Source organism: Diceros bicornis, chromosome 3 (genome assembly GCF_020826845.1).
Source record: "Diceros bicornis minor isolate mBicDic1 chromosome 3, mDicBic1.mat.cur, whole genome shotgun sequence".
NCBI lineage: Eukaryota > Metazoa > Chordata > Mammalia > Perissodactyla > Rhinocerotidae > Diceros > Diceros bicornis.
The window spans coordinates 101,318,087-101,339,690 of record NC_080742.1 but is presented as its reverse complement, the minus strand read 5'-3'; the positions used below and the strand labels follow the sequence as shown (position 1 = coordinate 101,339,690).

Below are 21,604 nucleotides of genomic sequence, written 5' to 3'. Positions count from 1 at the left end.
CTAAATTTAGTTGCCTTCACATTAGGACAAAATGAATTTGTAGCATGTAAACAGTCACGACTAAAATTGGTTTGATACTTGCAAATACACTTTCCATCTCTGAGCTTTGGTTGACATTGTTCCCACAGTCCCCTCTCCTCCATCTCTCTCTCCCTAAGTCCTCCCCATTCTCTAAGGCTGGGTTAGATTCTGCACTTTCAGTCTTGTCTTATACTTACCTATGTACATTGACTTTCTCAAGAAAGGGCAAGACCATATATTATGCATCTTTTTATCCCTCACAGCACCTAGTTCATAAATACTTGTGTTGTCAGTGGGTGCCACCATGTGGAGTGTGGTCTGTGTTCTCAGAATAGATGAACTAAGATATTTCAAGCGTTCACCTTCTATCCTGGTTGTCTTTATTTCCATGTTCCAAGCTTGTTTGACCAAGTAATATAGTTTTATTGTTTTGAAAGGCCCTTATAATAACAGCCAAAAGGTGGAAACAACTGAAGTGTCCATTGACAGATAAGTGGATAAACAAATTGTGGTATATACATACAATGGAATATTATTCAACCATAAAAAGGAATGATGTCTAAGTGAAATAAGCCAGTCACAAAAAGACAAATCCTGTATGAGTCCACTTATATGAGGTACCTAGAGTCGTTTGATTCATAGAAACAGAGAGTGGAATGGTGGTTGCCAGGGCCTGGCGGGGAGAGGAAAATGGAGAGTTCTTTAATGGGTACAGAGTTTCAGTTTTGCAAGATGAAAAGAGTTCTGGAGGTTAGTTGTAGGACAGTGTGAATGTACTTAACATTAAAAACTGTACGCTTAAAAATGGTTAAGATGGTAAATTTTATGTTATGCGTGTTTTACTACATTTAAGCAAAAAAAGAAAAAGGAATGGCCTACTGATACATGCTACAATATGGATGAACCTTGAAAACATGCTAGGTAAAAGAAGACAGACACAAAAGGCCACATATTGTATTGTTCCATTTATATTAAATGTCCAGAATAGGAAAATCCATAGAGACAGAAAGTAGATTGGTGGTTGCTAGAGGTTGGGGGAAGGGGTAATGGGGAGAAACTGCTTAATGGGTATAGGGTTTCACGTTGGAGTGATGGCAGTGTTTGGAACTAGATAGAGGGGGTGGTTACACAACATTGTGACTGCACTAAATGAACTGAATTGTTTACTTTAAAATGGTTAATTTTATGTTATGTGAATTTCATCTGAGTAAATTATTTTTTTTAAAGACCCTTACACAGTAGATAGTAAATATTTGTTCTCGTCCCTGTTTCCTTGACATGGTAATCTAATTAATTCTGAGGCCTAAATACATTTAATGACTCTGAGTCAGTCTTTGAGTGTTATCCCTTTGTACCTGATAAGGGCAGAGGGAGCAGACAAGAGGGGCCTTTATAGTACAGATAGAATCCTAACCGAGAGCACCCTCCCTCATCCCGCCTCTCCATCCAAAGTCTACTCATGATTTAAGGGCTATTTCAGCACCCTCCTTCTCTTACAATGAAAATGTGATCCTGTCACTTCCCTGCTCCCAATGCTTCAAAGACTTTTGCCATTAGAATAGTGTCCAGTCTCCTTCGGGTGGCACAGAAGGTCCTATATACCTAACCCCTGCCTGCATGTCCGGCTGCATCTCTTGCTACTCCAAGCCTCACATTTTGAACCATCATTAATGATAGGGGTGCTCTTCAGGTGTGTTGGGATGGGAACAAAGTACTGCTCCACCTTCTGTGTCTTTGAACATGTTACTTCAACTGCCATCAATAATTTTGTTCACCACCCATTCCCTGGCACAACCTAACATGCCATTCGAGATTCAGCTCAGCCATTGACTCCACAGGTAAAGTTTTCCTTGATCCTCTCCCCCATAGGCCTTGCTCCTGTAACTCTCATAACACTCTTCTCAGTCCTCCATATGTCTGCCGTGTCATTTATCACATTGTGTTCCAACTGCTCACTTTCCTCTTCCCTGTAAAACTGTGAGCTCCTTGAGGTCAGGGATGATCTGTGTGTATCCATTATCTGCACATGGCGTTTAGTACATGTGCGTGCAATGAGGGAACTCCTCTGCTTTTCTGTTTCCATTTTACTTAATTGTGCAAAGACGTTTAGTCATGCTGGAAATATTTCATGTTATGAAAGTCTTCTCTTCTTAGGAAGACTGTCTTTATTATGAAGGGAATAGATGTCTTACATACTTACTTTGTAACTCCTACAGTACCTGTATAGTGTTAGGAACATGATAGGAACTCAGAAATACTTAAAAAATTTAACTTATATCACAATAGCAAATACAGAAATATGGGATTTCTAATTAAATATAATTGGCACAGCCATATACTAATATATTCCTGCATGATATGGAGTATGTAGTCTGAAGCCCAATAAATGCATTTTAACAGCTTTATTGAGGTGTAATTGATGTACCATAAACTGTACATGTTTAAAGTGTACAATTTGATAAGTTTTGACTTAGATGTAAGCTTGTAAAACCGTCACCACAATCAAGATAGTGAACATATCTATCACCCCCAAACGTTTCCTCTTGGCCCTGTGTAGTTCCTCCCTCACACCTCTCCCCCGTCCCTGTATCCCCAGGCAACCACTGACCTTTTTATAACTGTAAATTAGTTCCACATTTCCTAGAATTTTATATAAATGAAATCATACAATATATACTGTTTTTTATATGGTTTCTTTCACTCAGCATATTTATTTTGATTCATCCATTTTGTTGCATGTGTCAATAGTTCATTTTTTTATTGTTGACTAGTATTCCATTATATGTATATACCACAGTTTGTTATCCATTTGCCCACTGAAGGACATTTGAGTTGTTTAGAGCTTTTGGCTATTATAAATGAAGCTGCTACGAACATTCACATCAAGTCTCTGTATGACATACGCTTTCCTTCCTTTTGGGCAGTAACTAGAAGTGGAGTGCCTGGGTGTATGCTTCATTTTTTAAGAAACTGCCAGACTGTTCCAAAGTGCTTATGCCATTTTACATTCCCACCACTAGTGTAGGAGAATTCTGCTTCCTCTACATTTTCACCAATACTTGGTATAGTCAGTTTAATGTTAGGCATTCTAATGGTATGTAGTGGTATCTTTCTGTGGATTTAACTTGCAATTCCCAGATGACTAATGTGCTCATTTGCCATCTGTAGATTTCCTTTGGTGAAGAATCTATTCAGATCTTTGGCTTATTTAAAAAACTGGGATTATTTTCTCATTCTTGAGTTTTAGGTGCTGTTTACATATTCTAGAAAAAGGCCTTTAGCAGGATATGTGATTTGCAAATATTTTTCCTATTCAATGGCTTGTCTTTTTATTCTTTTAACAATATCTTTCAAAGGACAGATATTCTTAATTTTGATGAAGTCAAGTTTACCAAATAGTCTTTTATGGATTGTGATTTTGGTGTCATATCTACTAAATCTTTCTCTAACCCAAATCATAAAGATTATCTCCTATGTTTTCTTCTAGAAGTTTTATACCGTTAGCTTTCATACTTAGGTCCGTGACCCATTTGGAGTTAATTTCTGTGTATAGTATGAGGTATGAATTGAAGTTTATTTTTTTGATTTGAGTAGCCAATTATTCCAGCACCGCTGTTTGAAAGGTCTATTCATTTTCTACTGAATTGCCTTTGAAACTTTGTTGATAATCAATTGGCCATATATGTGTGGGTGTGGGTCTGTCTGTCTTCACATCAGTACTACGCTGTCTGTTTTTTTTGCTGAGGAAGACTGGCCCTGGGCTAACATCCGTGCCCATTCCTTCACTTTATATGGGACGCTGCCACAACATGGCTTGCCAAGCAGTGTGTCGGTGCGCGCCTGGGATCCAAACCGGCGAACCCTGGGCTGCCGCAGCGGAGCACGCGCACTTAACCGCTTGCGCCACCGGGCCGGCCCCTGTGAACTTTAATTTTTTAATTTGTCTCAGCAATGTTTGTAGTTTTTTGTTCAGGTCTTGGATATTTGATGCTATTGTAAATGGTATTTTTTAAAAATTCAATTTCTGTTAGTTCATTGCTAATACATAGAGATACAGTTGATTTTTGTATATTGATCTTTTATTCTGCAACCTTGCTAAATTCACTTATTCTATTATCTGTTTTGTAGATTTCATTGAATTTTCTACTTTGATGATTATGACATGGGTACAGTGTTGAATAGAAGTGGTGAGAGCAGACATTGTCAACTTGTTCCTTCACATAGTGGGGAAGCATTCTGTCTTTTACCGTTAACTCATGTTAGCTGTAGTTTTTGTTTGTGTTGGTAGATGCCTTTTACTAGGTTAAGGAAATTCCCTTCTTTGCTGACATTTTTGTCAGGAATGATGTTGGATTTTGTTAAATACTTTTTCTGCATCTATTGACATAATCATGTGGCTTTTCTCTTTCTGTCTGTTAACATGCTGAATTAGTTGAGTGATTATTGAATGTTAAACCAACCTTGCATTCCTGGGATAAACCTCACTTGGTCATGATATATTATCCTTTTTTTTATATTGTTGGGTTCAATTTGATAAAATTTTGCCTAGGATTTTTGCATCTCTATGAGTATATTGATCTGTGGTTCTCTTTTCTTGTTAATCTTTTTTCTGGTTTTGATATGTGAGTAATGCTACCTTCATTGAATGTATCCAGAACAATTTCCTCTTCTTCAATTTTCTGGATGCATGCTAGAGACTAAATGGTTGTGTTCCCCCCAAATTCATATGTTGAAACCTAACTCCCAATTGATGGTATTAGGAGGATGTGGCCTTTGGGAGGTGATTAGGTCATGAGGGTGGAGCCCTCATGCATGGGATTAGTGCCCTTATGCAAGAGGCCCCAGGGAGCTCCCTTGCCCTTTCTGCCTTGTGAAGTTACAATGAAAAGACAGCTATCTGTGAATGAGGAAGTAGACCCTCACCAGATACCAAATCTGCCAGAGCCTTGATTTTGGACTTCCAGCCTCCAGAACTGTGAGATATAAATATCTGTAGTTTATAAGCCACCCAGTCTATGATGTTCTGTTACAGCAGCCCTACTGGACTAAGGCAATGAGTTTTTATAGGATTGATTTTTCTTCCTTCAGTGTTTGATACAGTTCATCAGTGAAGCCATCTGGGCCTGGAATTTACTTTGTGGAAAAGTTTTAGCAACAAATTAAATTTCTTTTATAGATGAAGGACTACTCAGCTTATCTGTTTCTTCTTGAGTGAGCTTTGTTACTGTCTTTTAAGGAATTTGTATTGCATCTGTGTTGTCAAGTTTATTGGCATAAAGTTTCCTTATTATCCTTTTAGTATAACTAGATAGTGCAGTACAGTGATAGCACCTCTCTCATAGTTGATATTGGTAATTTGTGCCTTCTCTCATTTTTCCTGAATAGTATGGCTAGAAGTTTATTGCTTTTTATTGATCTTATCAGAGGACCAGTTTTTGGTGTCATTTATTTTTCTCTATTCATTTTCTGTTTCACTGGTTTGCTCTTTATATTTACTTTCTTCTGCTTACTTTGGGGTTCATTTTCTCTTTTCCTGCTTCCTTAAAATTGAAGCTGAGTTCCCTGGTTTGAGATCTTTTTTCTTTTCTAATATTGGCACTTACTTACCATGATAAATTTCCCTCTACATACTGCTTTGGCTGCATCCCCCAAATTTTGATATGAAGTGTTTTCATTTTCATTCAGTTCATTCAGTTCAACATACTTTCTGACTTCCCTTTTTATTTCTTCTTTTACCATGGTTATTTAGAAGTACATTATTTAGTTTCCAGATATTTGGGCATATTCCAGAGAGATTTGTCTGTTATTGATTTCTAATTTAATTCCATTGTGAAAAGGAAATATACTTTGTATGACTTGAATCATTTTGAATTTATTGAGACTTGCTTTATGGCCTAGAACATGATCTATCTTCTTATATCTTGTTGATGCACTTGAAAAGAAGGTGTATTCTGCTACTCATGGGTAGAGTATTCTATAAATGTCAGGACAGTTTGGTTGATAATGTTATTCAAGTTCTCTGTATCTTTACTGATTTTCTAACTGCTTGTTTTATCAATTATTGAGAGAAGGGTTTTGAAATCTACTATAAATGTGGATTTGTTTATTTCTTCTTAAAGTCCTATCAGCTTTTGCTTCATGTATTTTGAAGCTCTTGTTTTAGATGCATAAATGTTTAGGATTGTTATATCCTCTTAATGAATTGACCCCTTTAAAATTATGATAATGATGGAGACATTCTTTATCCCTCGTAATATTCTTTGCTGTGAAATCTACTTTGTGTGACATTAATATAGCCATTTCAGCTTTCTCTTGATTAGGGTTAACATAGTATACTTTTTTGCCATTCTTATACTTTATATTTAAAGACACAATTTCTTATAGATATTTTTGAGTTGGGTCTTGCTTTTTTATCCAACCTATCAATCTTTGTCTTTGAATTTGGATGTTTAGATCATTTACATTGAATGGATTATTGATATGATTATGTTTGAATCTACCATCTTGCTATTTATTTTCTATTTGTCTCATTTCTTCTTTGTTCCCTTTTTCCTCTTTATCTTCATTCTTCTGGATAAACTGCATTTTTTAAAAATGATTTCATTTTATCTCCATTGTGGGCTTATTTGCTGTAACTCTTTGTTGTGTTATTTGAATAGTTGCTTTAGGGTTTGTAGTATACATTTTTGGTTTATCACAGCCTACCTTCATGTGATATTATAGCACTTAGTATAAGAACCTTAGAACAATATACTTCCATTTCTTCCCTGCCAGCCTTTGTGCTCTTGTCATACATTTCACTTGTACATATGTTATAAATCCCATAGTACATTGTTTTTATTTTTTGCTTCAAACAATGATCTTTTAAAGAGATTTAAAACTAAAAAGTCTTGCATGTTTACCCCCATAGTAATCATTTCTGTTGCTCTTCGTTTCTTTGTGTAGATCCAGATTTCCTTCTGATATCATTTTCCTTCTGCCTGGAGGACGTTCTTTAACATTCCTTATGATGCAGGTCTGCTAGCGCTGGATTCTTTCAGCTTTTCATATGTGTGAAATGTCTTTATTTTGCCTGATTTTTTAAAGATATTTTTGCTGGATATGGAATTTTAGATTGACTTTTTTTCCCTTCATTATTTTAAAGATGTTACTTAACTGTCTTCTCATGTGCGTAGTTTTTGACAAGAAATCTTCTGTGATCATTATCTTTGTTCTTTTTTATGTGATCTGTCTTTTTTATTTGACAGCTTTTAAGATTTTTCTTCTTATCACTGATTTTAAGCAGTTTAATTATGATGTGCCTTGGTATAGCTTTCTTGCGATTCTTGTTCATTGAGTTCATTGAGCTTCTTTGATCTATGGGTATATAGTTTTCATCAAATTTAGATGTTCAGCCAGTATGTCTTCCAATATCTTTTCTTGTCCATTCTCTGTTTCCTCCCCTTCAGGAATTCTGACCAAAAGCATACCAGCCATTTAAAATTAACTCACAGTTCACTGGCGCTGTATTCATTTTCTGTTTCATTTTGCTTTCTGTGTTTCGTTTTGAATAGTTTCTATTGCTGTGTCTTCATGTCTACTAATCTCTTCTTCTGCAGTCTCTACTCTGTCATTAATCCCATCTAGTGTATTTTTCATATCTTACATTGAAATTTTTCTCTGTAGAAGGTCAATTTGGGTCTGTTTTATATCTTTCATGTCTCTACTTAACAAGTTCAATCTTTCTTCTAGCTTCTGAAATATAAGGAATATAGTTTTGTTGTTTTAATGTTCTTGCTACTCATTCTATCATCTGTGTCATTTTTAAGTTGATTGTTTTCCCACAAGCACACATTGGTCAGTTCCCTGCTGAGTACTCAAGACATCCTCTGTACACTGTCCAGATTCCCACCCTGTGCGGCTCTCTAGCCGCCATGCTGTCCCCAAGCTCCAGATGCATCTCTTCAACTCTCCAGGATGGCTGGACCCTCTCCTGTTCCTCTCCACACTGTGGCCCGGAAGCTTTCTTTAGGCAGGAGCTGTGGCAGACATAGGGCCCACCTCTCTTGTTTCTCATCTCTCAGCATCATTGACCTTCATTGCTAGATGTCCAGGATCTTGAAAACCATGGTTTGGATATTTTGTCCAGTTTTTTGGTTGATTCAAGTGTGAGGGAAAATCTGGTCTCTTTTACTCCATCTTGGCTGGCATGTGAAGTCAATAAACATATTTCTAATTGACGTAATTTAATGAACATCTACTTGCACAGTGAGACTGGTCAAAAGTTAAAGTCTTTGCTTTAATGACATCATCTTCCATTTCACCCCAAAAGTTGAGCCTCCCTTTAGTGTTAGAATGACTTTGTTTTTGAATGAATAAAACAATTGGCAATGAGCCTATTTACATTAATCTTGAAATTAATGATGTTTAAAAATTATTGTAGATTTTATTATTTCATACTCTTTAAGTCACATTTATTTTTTGACACTTTCTTAGAAAAGTTTATTTCAGAAGTCTGGTTTAGAGAAGGGAATTTGAAAACCTAGTCAAGATAGTAATTTAAACTAACCGTTGCAAGAGTCCAGAGGGGGAAAAAATATGTAAATTCCAGTGTTTCCTCAAAGAACATTTAATTTATAGATGTGTTTTTTTATAACAAGATGTATGTGTTCTTTTTGGCAGTCTTACATTAAAGCCATGGATATTGATGTCAGCCATTTGTGTGACACGTAATTTATTGATAAAGTTACTTTAATGATTCCTTTAGTGTGTCAGGCTTTATAAAATCTCTCTCAACTTCTTGCTAGTTAAGGAACATGAATATGCTTGCTAAAAGTCAAAGTTGACTCAGGTGGGCTAACAAATGTAAATTCTATTGACTCATATTGCAGGTGGAGTAAGAAGCTGTTTTTTGAAATGAGGTTTTGTTTTGTACCTTAGTTCTTTTATAGGTATGAATAGAAAAAGATCTTTATTCAAGGAATTATGCATAAAACATTTTCAATTGAATCCTGATGGGGGGAGCTGATGTGTGGTTTGTCATGAAGAGTATTTTGACAGATAATCCAGATAATGTAGCCTTATGCCTAGCTGCTGCTTAACTAAGCTTCTTACCTGGTATATATTTTACTTATCTTTTAAAGAAATGGACTTCTGAATGGGAATAAGCATTTTGATATTTGACTAGGAGTGTTAAATAACAACATTTGATAATTGAATTTTCTTATAGTTAGGAGTATTTTAAAATTTTCTGCCATAATAACCTTTTATACCTTTCTCCAGAAATAGATATTTTGAAGTATTATACGTTTGTATACAGACATACCTCAGAGATACCGCAGGTTTGGTTCCAGACCTACAACTGATAGATCTACAACTCTACAACTATGATATATACAGCTATGTACTGGGGCTTTGAGGAGAAAAAAAAAAAGAGAGAAAGATTGGCAACAGATGTTAGCGCAAGGCCAATCTTCCTCAAAAAAAAAATATTAAAACAAACAAAAAATTTATTGCTAAAAAATGCTAACCTTCATCTGAGCCTTCAGTGAGTCATACCCTTTTTTGCTGGTGGAGGGTCTTGCCTTGATGTTGATGGCAGCTGACTGATCAGGGTGGTAGTTGCTGAAGGTTGGGGTGGCCGTGGCAATTTCTTAAAATAAGACAACAATGAAGTTTGCTGCATCAACTGACTCTTGCTTTACAAAACGATTTCTCTGTGGTATGCGATGTTGTTTGATAGCATTTTACTCACGGTAGAACTTCTTCCAAAATTGGAATCAATCCTCTCAAACCCTGCTGCTACTTTATCAACTAAGTTTATGTGATAGTCTGAATCCTTTGTTGTCATTTCAACAGTCTTCACAGCATCTTTACCAGGAGTAGATTCCATCTCAAGAAACCACTTTCTTTGCTCATCCATAAGAAGCAACTCCTCAAGGTTTATCATGAGATTGCAGCAATTCAGTCACATCATCAGGCTCCACTTCTACTTCTAGTTCTCTTGCTGTTTCCACCACATCTGCAGTTACTTCCTCCACTGAAGTCTTGAACCCCTCAAAGTCATCCATGAGGGTTGGAAACACCTTCTTCCAGACTCCTGTTAATGTTGATATTTTGACCTCTTCCCGTGAATCATGAATGTTCTTAATGGCATCTAGAATGGTGAATCCATTCCAGAAGGTTTCCAATTTACTTTGCCTGGATCCATCAGAGGAATCACTACCTATGGCAGCTATGGCCTTACAAAATGTATTTCTTAAATAATAAGACTCGAAAGTCAGAATGACTCCTTGATCTATGGGCTGCAGAATGGATGTTGTGTTAGCAGGCATGAAAACAACATTAATCTCATTGTACATCTCCATCAGAGCTCTTTGGTGACCAGGTGCATTGTCAGTCAGCAGTGATATTTTGAAGGGAATATTTTTTCCTGAGCAGTAGGTCTCAACAGTGGGCTTAAAATATTCAGTCAACCATGTTGTAAGCAGATGTGCTGTCATCCAGGCTTTGTTGTTCCATTTGTAGAGCACAGGCAGAGTAGATTTAGCATAATTCTTAAGGGCCCTAGGATTTTCGGAATGCTAGGAGAGCGTTGGTTTGAACTTCAAGTCACAAGCTGCATTAGCGCCTAGCAAGAGCGTCAGCCTGTCCTTTGAAGCTTTGAAGCCAGACATTGACTTCTCCTCTCTCCCTATGAAAGTCCTGGATGGCGTCTTCTTCCTAGGTCTTCTGGATAACCTGCTGCAGCTTCTACATCAGCACTTGCTGCTTCACCTTGCACTTTTATGTTATGAAGATGGCTTCTTTCCTTAAACCTCGTGAACCAACCTCTGCTAGCTTCAACCTTTTCTTCTGCAGCTTCCTCACTTCTCTCAGCCTTCATAGAATTGAAGAGTTAGGGCCTTACTCTGGATTAGGCTTTGGCTTACGGCAATGTTGTGGCTGGTTTGATCTTCTATCCAGGCTACTAAAACTTTCTCCCTACCAGCAATAAGGCTATTTTGCTTTCTTATCATTCATGTGCTCACTGGAGTAGCACTTTTAATTTCCTTCAAGAACTCTTCCTTTGTATTCACAGCTTGGCTAACTGTTTGATATAAGAGGCCTAGCTTTTGTCCTGTCTCGGCTTTTGACATGCCTTCCTCACTAAGCTTAATCATTTCTAGCTTTTAATTTAAGGCTAAAGACATGCGACTCTTCCTTTCACTCGGACACTTAGAGGCCATTGTGGGGTTATTAATTGGCCTAATTTCAATGTTGTTGTGTCTCAGGGAATAGGGAGGCCCAGGAGAGGGAGAGAGATGGGGGAACAGTGGAGCAATCAGAACACATACAACATTTATCAATTAAGTTCACAGTCTTATATGGGAGTGGTCTGTGATGCCCCAAAACAATTGCAATAGTAACATCAAAGATCACTGATCACAGATACCATAACAAATATAATAATAATGAAAAAGTTTGAAATATTGCAAGAATTACCAAAACGTGATACAGAGACATGAAGTGAGCAAATGTTGTTGGAAAAATGGTGCCGATAGACTTGCTTGATACAGGGTTGCCACAAACCTTCAATTTGTAAAAAACACCATATCTGTGAAGTGCAATAAAGCAAAGCACAATAAAAAGAGGTATGCCTGTAATAAAATGTTAAGTTAAAACTTTAAGTATTGTTACTTTTTCTTAAGTATTGGTGCTTTTAATAAAAAAAGAACGTTTTACAATTTAATTGTTGCTGTGACAAAAACCTCTCAGACAGAAGTTTAGAGAAGGGATTGATTAAGCTTTCTTGCTATTCAGTCTTATAGAAGATTTTCAGAATTGGAGAGCTATGTGTGTTGTCCAGAGTAATCTTTTAGTCAGTCAATACTAGTTGGATTTTTAAAATATTAAATTAAATTTGAAACAATGATGTCTTTAGAACTAGTCCTTCTAATCTATTAATTTGTCTAGTGCCTCAATGCACTGTAGCAACAGGTTCCTGGATTTCTTTTTTTGAGGTCAACCTGAGATATCCTGGGGACCAAAACATCTAAGGAGAGAGATTGCTCTTTGCCTGTTGTTTCAAATTAGGTCTTGACCCTGACTCTCAAGATACTAAATTGAGTCCACTAAGAAGTTCTAGTGAAAGCACTTTCACATTGTTCATAACATACCTTTCATTCTTACTATGCTAATGCATTCTGTCCCTGACTTCACTCTCATTATGTGGTAGTGCACAGGTACACATAGGCTAGCATGGTACATAGGCCAAGTCTAGGGTGGTGGCTGAATTACTATTTAGCACATACCAGTGGTTTCCAAAGTCGCGTTTGTACCCCATGGATTCACAAAGTCATTGGGCTGTGTGAAGAAACTATTAGAACTTGTATTTATCTTTATCATTATAATTTTTAAAGTCGTCTTTTTCTCTGTATATAATGTTTATGCCAGTGAATAGTACATATACAGTTTACAAATAAATACATGTATATTGGGTATATGTACTCTAATTTTGTTTTTGCTAATGGTAGTGGGTGATCAAAAAATTTTTGAGACCAGATTAGATTCTTAAGGAGCATCTGGGCAAGGGTTTTTATTCTGTGATCTATCAGTTCCTCCATAAATGAGATTCATGATATGCAAAATTTTGTGTGTGTGCGCGTATGTGTGTTTTTCTTGTGAAAAGATCCATGGCTCTCACCATATTCTCAAAGGAGTCTTTGACCCTAAAGGTCAACTAAACTACTTATTTGGGATCCCTGGGCTTAAACCACTGAAGTTTGTTTTGGAAGAACTGTATCTTGTTTACAGATAACTTCCTAGTTAAATTAAATGGGACTCTATTTGAAAAATAAAATATATAATTAGGTATGTATTCCTTTTAACAAAGTATAGTTTTATTAACGCTTCTATCTGAGACACTGCAGCCACAAACGTTGCCGTGATCTCATGATGTGTGACCTATGCCACATTCTCTACTGGAGTCTGGGTCCCTTTTACCTTCTTTAAAAAGTTATTTTTTTGTATGTTTTCATTAGTCTTCTATCTCTTTAAAATATTATGGTAGATTATTGTCTCTCAAATTCAAATACATTGGCCCTGGGTAGATGTGGCTACAAAAAACAAGTTTTTGAAGCCTCCTATTTTTATGACACTGTTTAGATATGAAGATTTTTCTGTTGTCTCTGTAAGATGCTTTTGTGGAGCGTATCCCTATAGTAGGTGGTGGGATTGCATTGGGGTGGTGGGGATGAGAGTTAAGTTCAAAAGTCAGCTGATAAGGTGAAATTGAGTTGATCAGAGTTATTCTTGACCACCCATAAAATAAAAGCACATGATTTTGTTTATGCAGTCTTTTGTGGTTACAATTTTGTGTGGCCCCAAGTAGCTGTTCCGTTTCTTCCTTGAAGAACGTCAATAATCCTGTCCTCTCGCACTTGACTGACCACCTTAATGCTGTTTTACTTATTTATTCATTTACCAATGGTCAGAAAAATCCTACCATTCACATATTCTTTCCAATGAGTATTGGGCCTAAGGCACATGCTCATTGGATAGAATGTCTGCTTAAATTATTTTTCTAAATAAAAAGACTTGTTAAAAAATGTGTATAGGTGAATTTAAGTAACTTAAATGCATGGGTGATATAACTACACTCCATTTTCATCTTTGCCATTTTACTCCACAAGCCTGTAGCATCCAATTCAGATTAATAATGCTTCTTTTTTTTCCTGTAAAGGAATCATCCTATTTGTTTATTCATTTATGTAATAAGTATTAAGTATGTGCAAGGCGTTGCTCTGGGCATTGAGGTTATAGGAGTGAAAAAGACAAAGTCCCCATTCTCATAGAACTTAGATTCTAGTCGGGAAAGTAGGCAATAATTAAGCCAAAAAGGAAAAGAAATATTTCAGGTAATGTGTGCTATGAGGAAGCATAGTTAGGATAGAGGGCCAGCCATGGAGGGTCCAGCTGTTTTAGGTAGAGGAAACAGGTTCCCTCTGCGAGGAGGTGACATTTAAAGGGATCTGCGTGAAGAGAGGAGACAAGTGGTGGGGGAGGCATGAGGGTTTGTCGGGTGTCTTGGCCTATTTCAGTTGAGCATGCAGTGCCCATCCTCTCCATGTGAGCAGGACAGTAGGTTTCTTGTCCATGTAAGAGTATTCTTGAGTGAGTGACAGGGCATTCGTTCTGGCCTCATTGCCCATCACTTCTACGTGACTGTGGCATGTGGGTAAACTGGGTTAGGGTTGACTGAGGTTTGTTCCACGAGATAGCAATTACTTGATTTAAACTAGGATTCCCACTAACAGAAATGAGAAAGTTCATGGAATTTGATCTATCTGATTTGTACTTTATTTTGTAACATTTATAAATGTATTGTACCTGATTTTATTAAGGGCTGTTTTATTTATTTTTAACAGGAATCACTAGATTTGATCTACTTGGAGACTTTGGAAGGTTTAATTGGCTGGGAAATTTCTATATTGTATTATCCTACAATTTGCTTTTTGCTATTGTGACAACATTGTGTCTGGTCAGAAAATTCACCTCTGCTGTACGAGAAGAACTTTTCAAGGCCCTAGGTAATCCTGAGGTTTATGGCTATTTTTCTCTCTTTCTACTAATAATAATTTTGACATTTGAGTTAATTTTAAGTTTTCACCTATTCATTTTTCTGAATGTGTAAAACCTTGGGGGTCACATTTCTGACCCACTACTTATTGGTTATCCTCTTGTGTAAAATTACTTTATGAAGCCTCAGCGTCCTCATCTATAAAGTATGATAATATCTTCTTCATTTTAGGACTGTTGTGAGTATAAACTGAAATCATTCTCGTAAGGGCCTGAGCATAGTCCTGGCACATTTTAAGAGCTCAATCAATATCACCTGTTTTAATTGTTATGATGATGGTGGTTGTGGTGAGGTGAGGATGATGATGGGCTAAAGGCTTATTTTGGGTAATGATATCACTTGCTAGTTTTAGTTAAAGATTGTTTTGAGGCCTGGATTTTACAAGTATCAGGCTGACCTATAATTCTCTTCAGTAAGCCAAGTAATAATTCAGGATAAAAATATTAGTATTCTTGGCATTAATAGGAGAGAGGGCATTCATTATCATGTGTTCCACGAGTTACATGCATGTGATAGTGTTAAAAAGTCCTAGGTTTGCCTAACATATAAAGGGTGTAAATGTAACCAATGAATGTATTTTTTTATGTTTGCTTCAACATTAGTACTAGATATATTTCAAGCTTTGTATTTTAGGAATACCAGGACAATATAAACTGTCTTGCTATATGAACGTTCTTGGGTTTGGGATGTGTATTTTTATAATAAAAGAAGGGATAGGCAGTGATTATTGAAAGCTCATTTATCTGAATTGACATCATTTGAATGCTTATACTTCGTATTCCATTGTGGCTTTTAGCTATTGCAAAAGGCAACATGATGATCTTCATTAAGGTCCGCTGGTTTCAGATAACTTACACCCTATGAGCCACAATAAAGCCTCACACACCACCAGGCCTTTCCAACCCGATGATGGAAAAGATGACCTTTGGGAAGGAAAAAAGATTTCAGATTATCTATTCATGTGTATTTACTTTAAATTCACCCTTTGAGGGGGTGGCTGATGAAATATTGGCCTGAAAGGGAAAAGTTACATCTCATTTCAGCTGAAGCATCTGATAATTTATGGATTTTAATGTCTTGAGTTTCATAATGCTGGCCAGATTACCATCTACAAGATGAAGTGGGAACCAAATAGTCCTTTCAGCCAAATGTCGAGAGTTAAAACTTCCTTGTTAAGCCTGTTGTAGCCTGAGCAAGATTAGTTAGCCATAATCTCAGTTAAATTCCTACCTACCATTCACTAAAACGAGATGATTGTAAATAAATGGCAGTAAATTTAGCGTTTGAGTGAGGTATTCTGGATATCATCTTGCTGAGGAAGCTTTTATTCAAGTAGTAAAATATAACTTAACCTCAGATGAAGGTCACATGTGTTGTGTTGATTCTTTGACCATGAAAGGCAGTGGAATTATCAAGAGTTGTGTAAAACTTTTTAATATACAGATTTAGTTTTTTCCTGAAGTGTTTTCTGTTATTCTTTGGAATGCTCTAAGACAACAAAGCCTTATACATAGAAAAAGATCCTCGTTAAGTACATATAATGTTTGAATGATCTGAGATCTTAAGATGATTTCACTGGGAATCACAATTTGATTATAAAATTTAACTATCTCGGGGCCAGCCCCGTGGCGTAGCAGTTAAGTGCATGCGCTCCGCTGCTGGCAGCCTGGGTTTGGATCGTAGGAGCACACCGACGCACTGCTTGTCAGGCCATGCTGTGGTGGTGTCCCACATAAAGTGGAGGAAGATTGGCACGGATGTTAGCTCAGGGCCAGTCTTCCTCAGCAAAAAGAGGAGGATTGGTGTGGATGTTAGCTCAGGGCTGATCTTCCTCACCAAGAAAAGAAAAAATAAAATAAATTATAAAAAAAAATTTATCTGCTTTCTTTTTTTGTCTTTTTTTGTAGGCTTTTTCCCTCTGCTACTCTGTCCATTGATAGTAACAGTATCTATCTCATAGAGTATTTTGTACAAAGTAAACACTCAGAATTTAGCTACAGGGATGGTGGTGGAGGTGACTGTCTCTGCAGAAGAGAGACACTGTGGTTTTTCAGAATGCATAGCCTGCACTGCACCCAGGTGTTAGCAGTTACTAACTAAAATCATCTATCCTAAATGGGGATTCTGCTTCAGTTAGGACACTGATTACCTCCCTGGTTCTCTGCGCCCACTTCCTTCTCCAGCAGGCCCTGTTCAACACCCTTCCCCACATCCAATAGCTGTGGGCTCCTGTGGTCACTTAGTGGCGTGGCCATTCTTGAGACCAGAGTTGTTTTCTGTGTTGGATTGATGTCTTTTTTCCTTCCTATTCATCCATCATAGACAGGCTCAATTTTACTTTTTCTTTCATTAAGATATGCAGGTGATAGAAATTTTAAAATTTGGAGTGCTATGTTGGTTTAAGAGTGGTATAAAATTGCATAACAGTCAGGTAGATAACCATCTGGAACTTTAGGGGAAAAATAATTGTATTCAAGTATGTTTTTGAGGTGTCACAAAGGTCTGAGCCTCATAAAAATTGTTTCCTCAAAATCTTTTCCATAGACGGCTGCTTTTGTGTTCTTGAACGTCTTTTTGCTTGGAGCTTTAGTGCCACATAAACTCTTAAAGTTGCTTCTACCTTTTCTGCCTTTGGGGGCACAATATTGTTCTATATATTAGGTACATTATGTAAATAATTGCTGCATGATATAGAGAGAAATTAATGTAACTTAAAAAGAGTGATAGTTTTTTTATTCTGTGAAACATCTTTGAATAGTGAAATATTATTTATATTCAATTTGTTCTTTTGCCATTTCTTTCTCTTTTTCTTTTTGGTAATGTTTGTCATTGCTTTTTCTTTTTAATTACACGTTAATATTTTGGTGTGTCTTTCCATACGTTTTCCTTTGTGTATATACATACGTGTGTATTTTAAAACAAAAATGGGATCATACTTGTCTCAGGTTGGGTTCCCTGGCAAGCGCACTTTGGGATGGGAATAAGCTTGCAGGAGCAAGTTTATTAGAGGGTGCTCCTGGGATCAGAGCAGAGGGCAGGGTTGAGGAAGGAGCTATGAAAAGAGAAGAAGTGGGCTTCGTGCATCTCACCAGAAGCCTCAGCTGGCCCTATGGGATGTTGTGACGGAGGGATGGCCCCCAGAGCTGCACTGGATTGAGGAGAAGCCATGACTTCCTGCTAGGCAGTTGTCTTCAGCTTAGGCTCCCCAGAGGAGCTGCCAGTGGGGAAAAGAGATCTTTGATCCTGAAGGGACTCTGGCCAGCACATCACACTCTCCACAATAATACTTCACATTCTGCCTTGTTAGTCTCCTCCTAACCCGTTGCTCAACACTCAACAATACATCATTTCTCACCATTTTCTTAATTTTTCTGCAGGCCTTCATAAACTTCACTTATCAAATACTTCAAGGGATACAGAAACAACAAAGCCTTCTGCAAATGGGCATCAGAAAGCATTGTGAGACACACAGCACCACTCTGCAATCAAGAGACCTGAGAACCCCAGATGCACAACATTCCCATCAGTCAGGAGCGCTTCACACTGACTGTGGTTCACAGTTAGGGCTTGAGCCTGTCAGGGTCATTTTTTTCATAGTCTACTAAGGACTTGGCTGTCACAGGTCTTCTCTTAATTTAACTTTGTGGTGGACCCTGTAGTTTCTAGCCAAATGCAGATTCCTTAGGGCAGCACATTTCTTCTGTGGACACATTTGTTTGCATCTGTCGATACAATCACCCATTTGAGAATGTTAGAAAAGGCAGACTTTGGAGCTTTCTAAGGATTCACTTAAATCCCATTATATATTTTATTCAAAATGTAGAAGCCTACGTGAAGGGCATCCTCGATGCTTGGATGTGAGTGAAAGTTCTGCAAAAAATCCAGGTTTATAGATTGTCATTGTTATAGTGGGTGGAACTGTAATGGTTGCAGATTATATTTTTCACTTCCTTAAAAAAAAAAACAAAAGCATAGTTCTGATTTCTGTTACGAATGATATTGACTGGACTTTGAGTCATGGGAAAAATATGAAATTCTTTTCAAACCTGAGCCTTGGGAGCCACTCCAGGTGTGCCGTCTACTGTGCAGTGAAAGGCACTGCGGTAGGAATCTGATGAACCAGTTCACCGACAGTGCATGTGTATATAAATTCAGTGTTACCTCTCATAACAGAGTTGCCAGTGTTGAATACACTTGTAACTTAGATTTTGCCTTATAGGCTATATGTACACTCCGTTTTTTTAAGCATTTTTCCCCAAAAATCCCTTAATTCCCTGTGCTCCTGTGTCCATTATGAAACTATAAATGCTCTGTGGTAGAAGCCCCTTCTTTCACATTCTTTAGGCTTTCGTTACTTTTGTATTTGCCAATTTAAACCTTAGACTTAAAGAAGTTACCAGTTTAACACCCAAAATGCACAGCATCAGCATTCATGATGTAAGAATAGTTTTGCATTGTACCATGATCTGATAATCATTCAGTTATTAAATTGTAAATAATTCTTGGGATGGTTTCTTGACTTCAAGTCCAAAATAAAATTATACTCTGTGTTACCATCCACTAGGAAAGAGTATCAAAAATTATGCATGCAAAAATATGAGATGGGCCCATTTGCACATAATTCATAGTTATGCAGTCTCTCTAAATACATATGTTCATATGCACTATGTGTATGGCAATAGATTGTCTGTGTTCAGACAAAAGTAAAAACATTTTTCTTAAATTGTTGAACTTAAAAGTTTTTTTGGGGGAAATTTATGAAAAACAGGCTGTATATATTTGACATCAGAAATTTCCACTTAAAACCAAAATAATAAGAAAAATTAATCTGTATATTTGTAAACTTCATTGAGTATACTTCTTTTTTTATTTGTAGGTCTGCATTTCCTTCTGAGCTTCTCTTCTTGTTAAAATGCAGCTTAGTTTTAAAATAAAAGAACATTTTGTGATTCTAAACAACACTTAGTAAATACCACCAGTCTAGTATTGGTGAATTTCTCAGCATAAGATCTGCATACTGAGAAAATTAATAAAAGTTGGTTGCTTTCTAATTTCACTGGTAATTATACCATTAATTAATTGCAAGCTTTGATTTTTTTTTTTACTGAAATTTGCTTGCAATCCATACTTTGAGCAGACCAGGTCAAGGGGAGAAGAGAAAGAAACTTCTTTAAATAAAAGAGTATCCATTTTAACTTACACGAATTTCAGGGCACATCCAAAGGAAGAGTTCTTGGGTATTTGTTAGATGTCTGAAAATTTTTGAGTAAAATATTAAACTTTTCAATGTCTATATTGGCTCTGTTAATTTGAAAGTTTCTTTTTGTCTGAGGACTTAAGCCAGGTTTGGATTAGTAAGCAGTGGAATGTATTATAAATTCCTAAAGCGCCTTCACTGCTGTTGAAACAGGATACACATCATGTGGAGGGATGGTTCTGACCTGTGGGTCTCAGGTGCCCATACAGGTTGTTATATACTCGGTCTGCCGCGTAATTACCACCACTTGAGGCTCCACCAACAGCTTGTATATTCCTGCTCACATACACAAGAATCTTCCTCTTGAATGAGAGACTGACTCTAACTGCAGGTGTTGCTATTGGACACACGCTGGAGGCCGGCTGTATGAAACCTACGGCAGAAATGGGTGGCAGCACACTGAGGCTGAGCGCGTGAGCACTGGTGAGGACCCGCGCCTTGAGCCTTCCCTTGGTTGCAGCTATTGTGCTAGTGAAGGAGAAGGCGGCCAGACCTGCCGTCAGAGCTCCAGGTGCCAGCAGCCAGATGGGTTCTGATCTGCTGTTTCCCTTCTGATTGGATGCGGGTACATCAGTGACCGCGTTAAATCCAGTGCTCCCAGGGATCCGTCTTAAAAGGGCCTTAGGCACTGTAGTTGCTAAGTTTCTTGAGGAGTCTTAGCCAATTCTTATCATTAATTGGTTCTACAATATTTAAATAAGTTTTTTTTTTAAGTTATAAATTTTACAGGTTATAACATTTGTAGTGATTTTCACTGATTTTCCAAGATATTTCTTGGCTTTAATATTTACTTAGCTTTATTCTGTATAAAAATAGACCTCTAAATATGATACTTCATGTGAAAATTATACACACACACACACTAACGTTAGCTCCCTCAGTGCCACACCGAGGGGTTGATTAGTGGCTAAAGATGAAACCTTCCACGTGGTTTTGACTCTCGGATGCCTGAAAGGCACGTATACACCTGATCTCAGGGGCATCGACATCTGCCTCACTTTGATGGAGCACAGGAGACCTCCCTGTGGCCTCAGTAACCACTTCATCTGCCAACAACATAGGCTTACGTTGTTTGAAAATCCTATGTGGCTTTCTTTGTTGTTAGCACAGTATTTAATGTAATCAAGCAGAATTCTTAGAATAATTTTTTAAAAATATGAACATACATGCAGTACTGACTTTTTAAACTTTAAAAAACACCGGTATGATGTTACTTTAAAATTGATGTTTAGATGTACTGGTGAATTATTTTTGTTTAGAGTGTCTTGTTTACAGATTGTCAGTCTTGTTTGTTTTTATGAGATACTTCTAGTGTGACTTTTTAAATGTCTTAGAAATTAAAGTTTTACAAAAAGTGACTTCATATTTTGGTTAACAAGCACTCAAATATGTTTTTTTTCCTCTTAAAGACCATCATGGCTAAAACTTAAGGGTATATAGGTTACTTCCATTTCAGATTTATAAAGGGGTAGTGATTATTCTGGTGGAATATTGAATTGAGGAAGAAGTAGATATTTTTCTCTCTTTTTGTTATGATTAGATCAATTTTTTGCAACCTAAAATGTAGCATCAATAATTGAAATCATGTATGTTTTCTTATTTGTGTGAGTTATTTGGATTTGTTTGATTTCTCTAATTTCTTCTGTAGAAGGACTGAACCAATTGTGGTCTGGGCAGCTTAATCCAGAGTTCTTGGAAGAGCAGATGCCATTAGCATCTGGTTAATT

The 21,604-nt window shown here is 37.0% G+C and overlaps 1 protein-coding gene across 3 annotated transcripts in view; it reads left to right on the top strand.

Annotated features, from left to right (window-relative positions):
* The window catches only part of LMBR1 (limb development membrane protein 1), a 155,629-nt gene extending 134,389 nt beyond the window's left edge, over nt 1-21,240 (top strand). Inside the window, exons 16-17 of one of the 3 annotated variants that reach the window (XM_058534122.1) lie at nt 14,409-14,570; nt 20,209-21,240. In XM_058534122.1, the coding sequence (XP_058390105.1) occupies nt 14,409-14,570; nt 20,209-20,294 (248 nt within the window). In that variant the 3' untranslated portion in view covers nt 20,295-21,240. Of the gene's footprint in view, nt 1-14,408; nt 14,571-17,997; nt 19,916-20,208 lie in introns of those variants that run through there. The other 2 variants (XM_058534113.1, XM_058534132.1) reach the window with 2 other exon arrangements.
* Nucleotides 21,241-21,604: the final 364 nt, after the last annotated feature.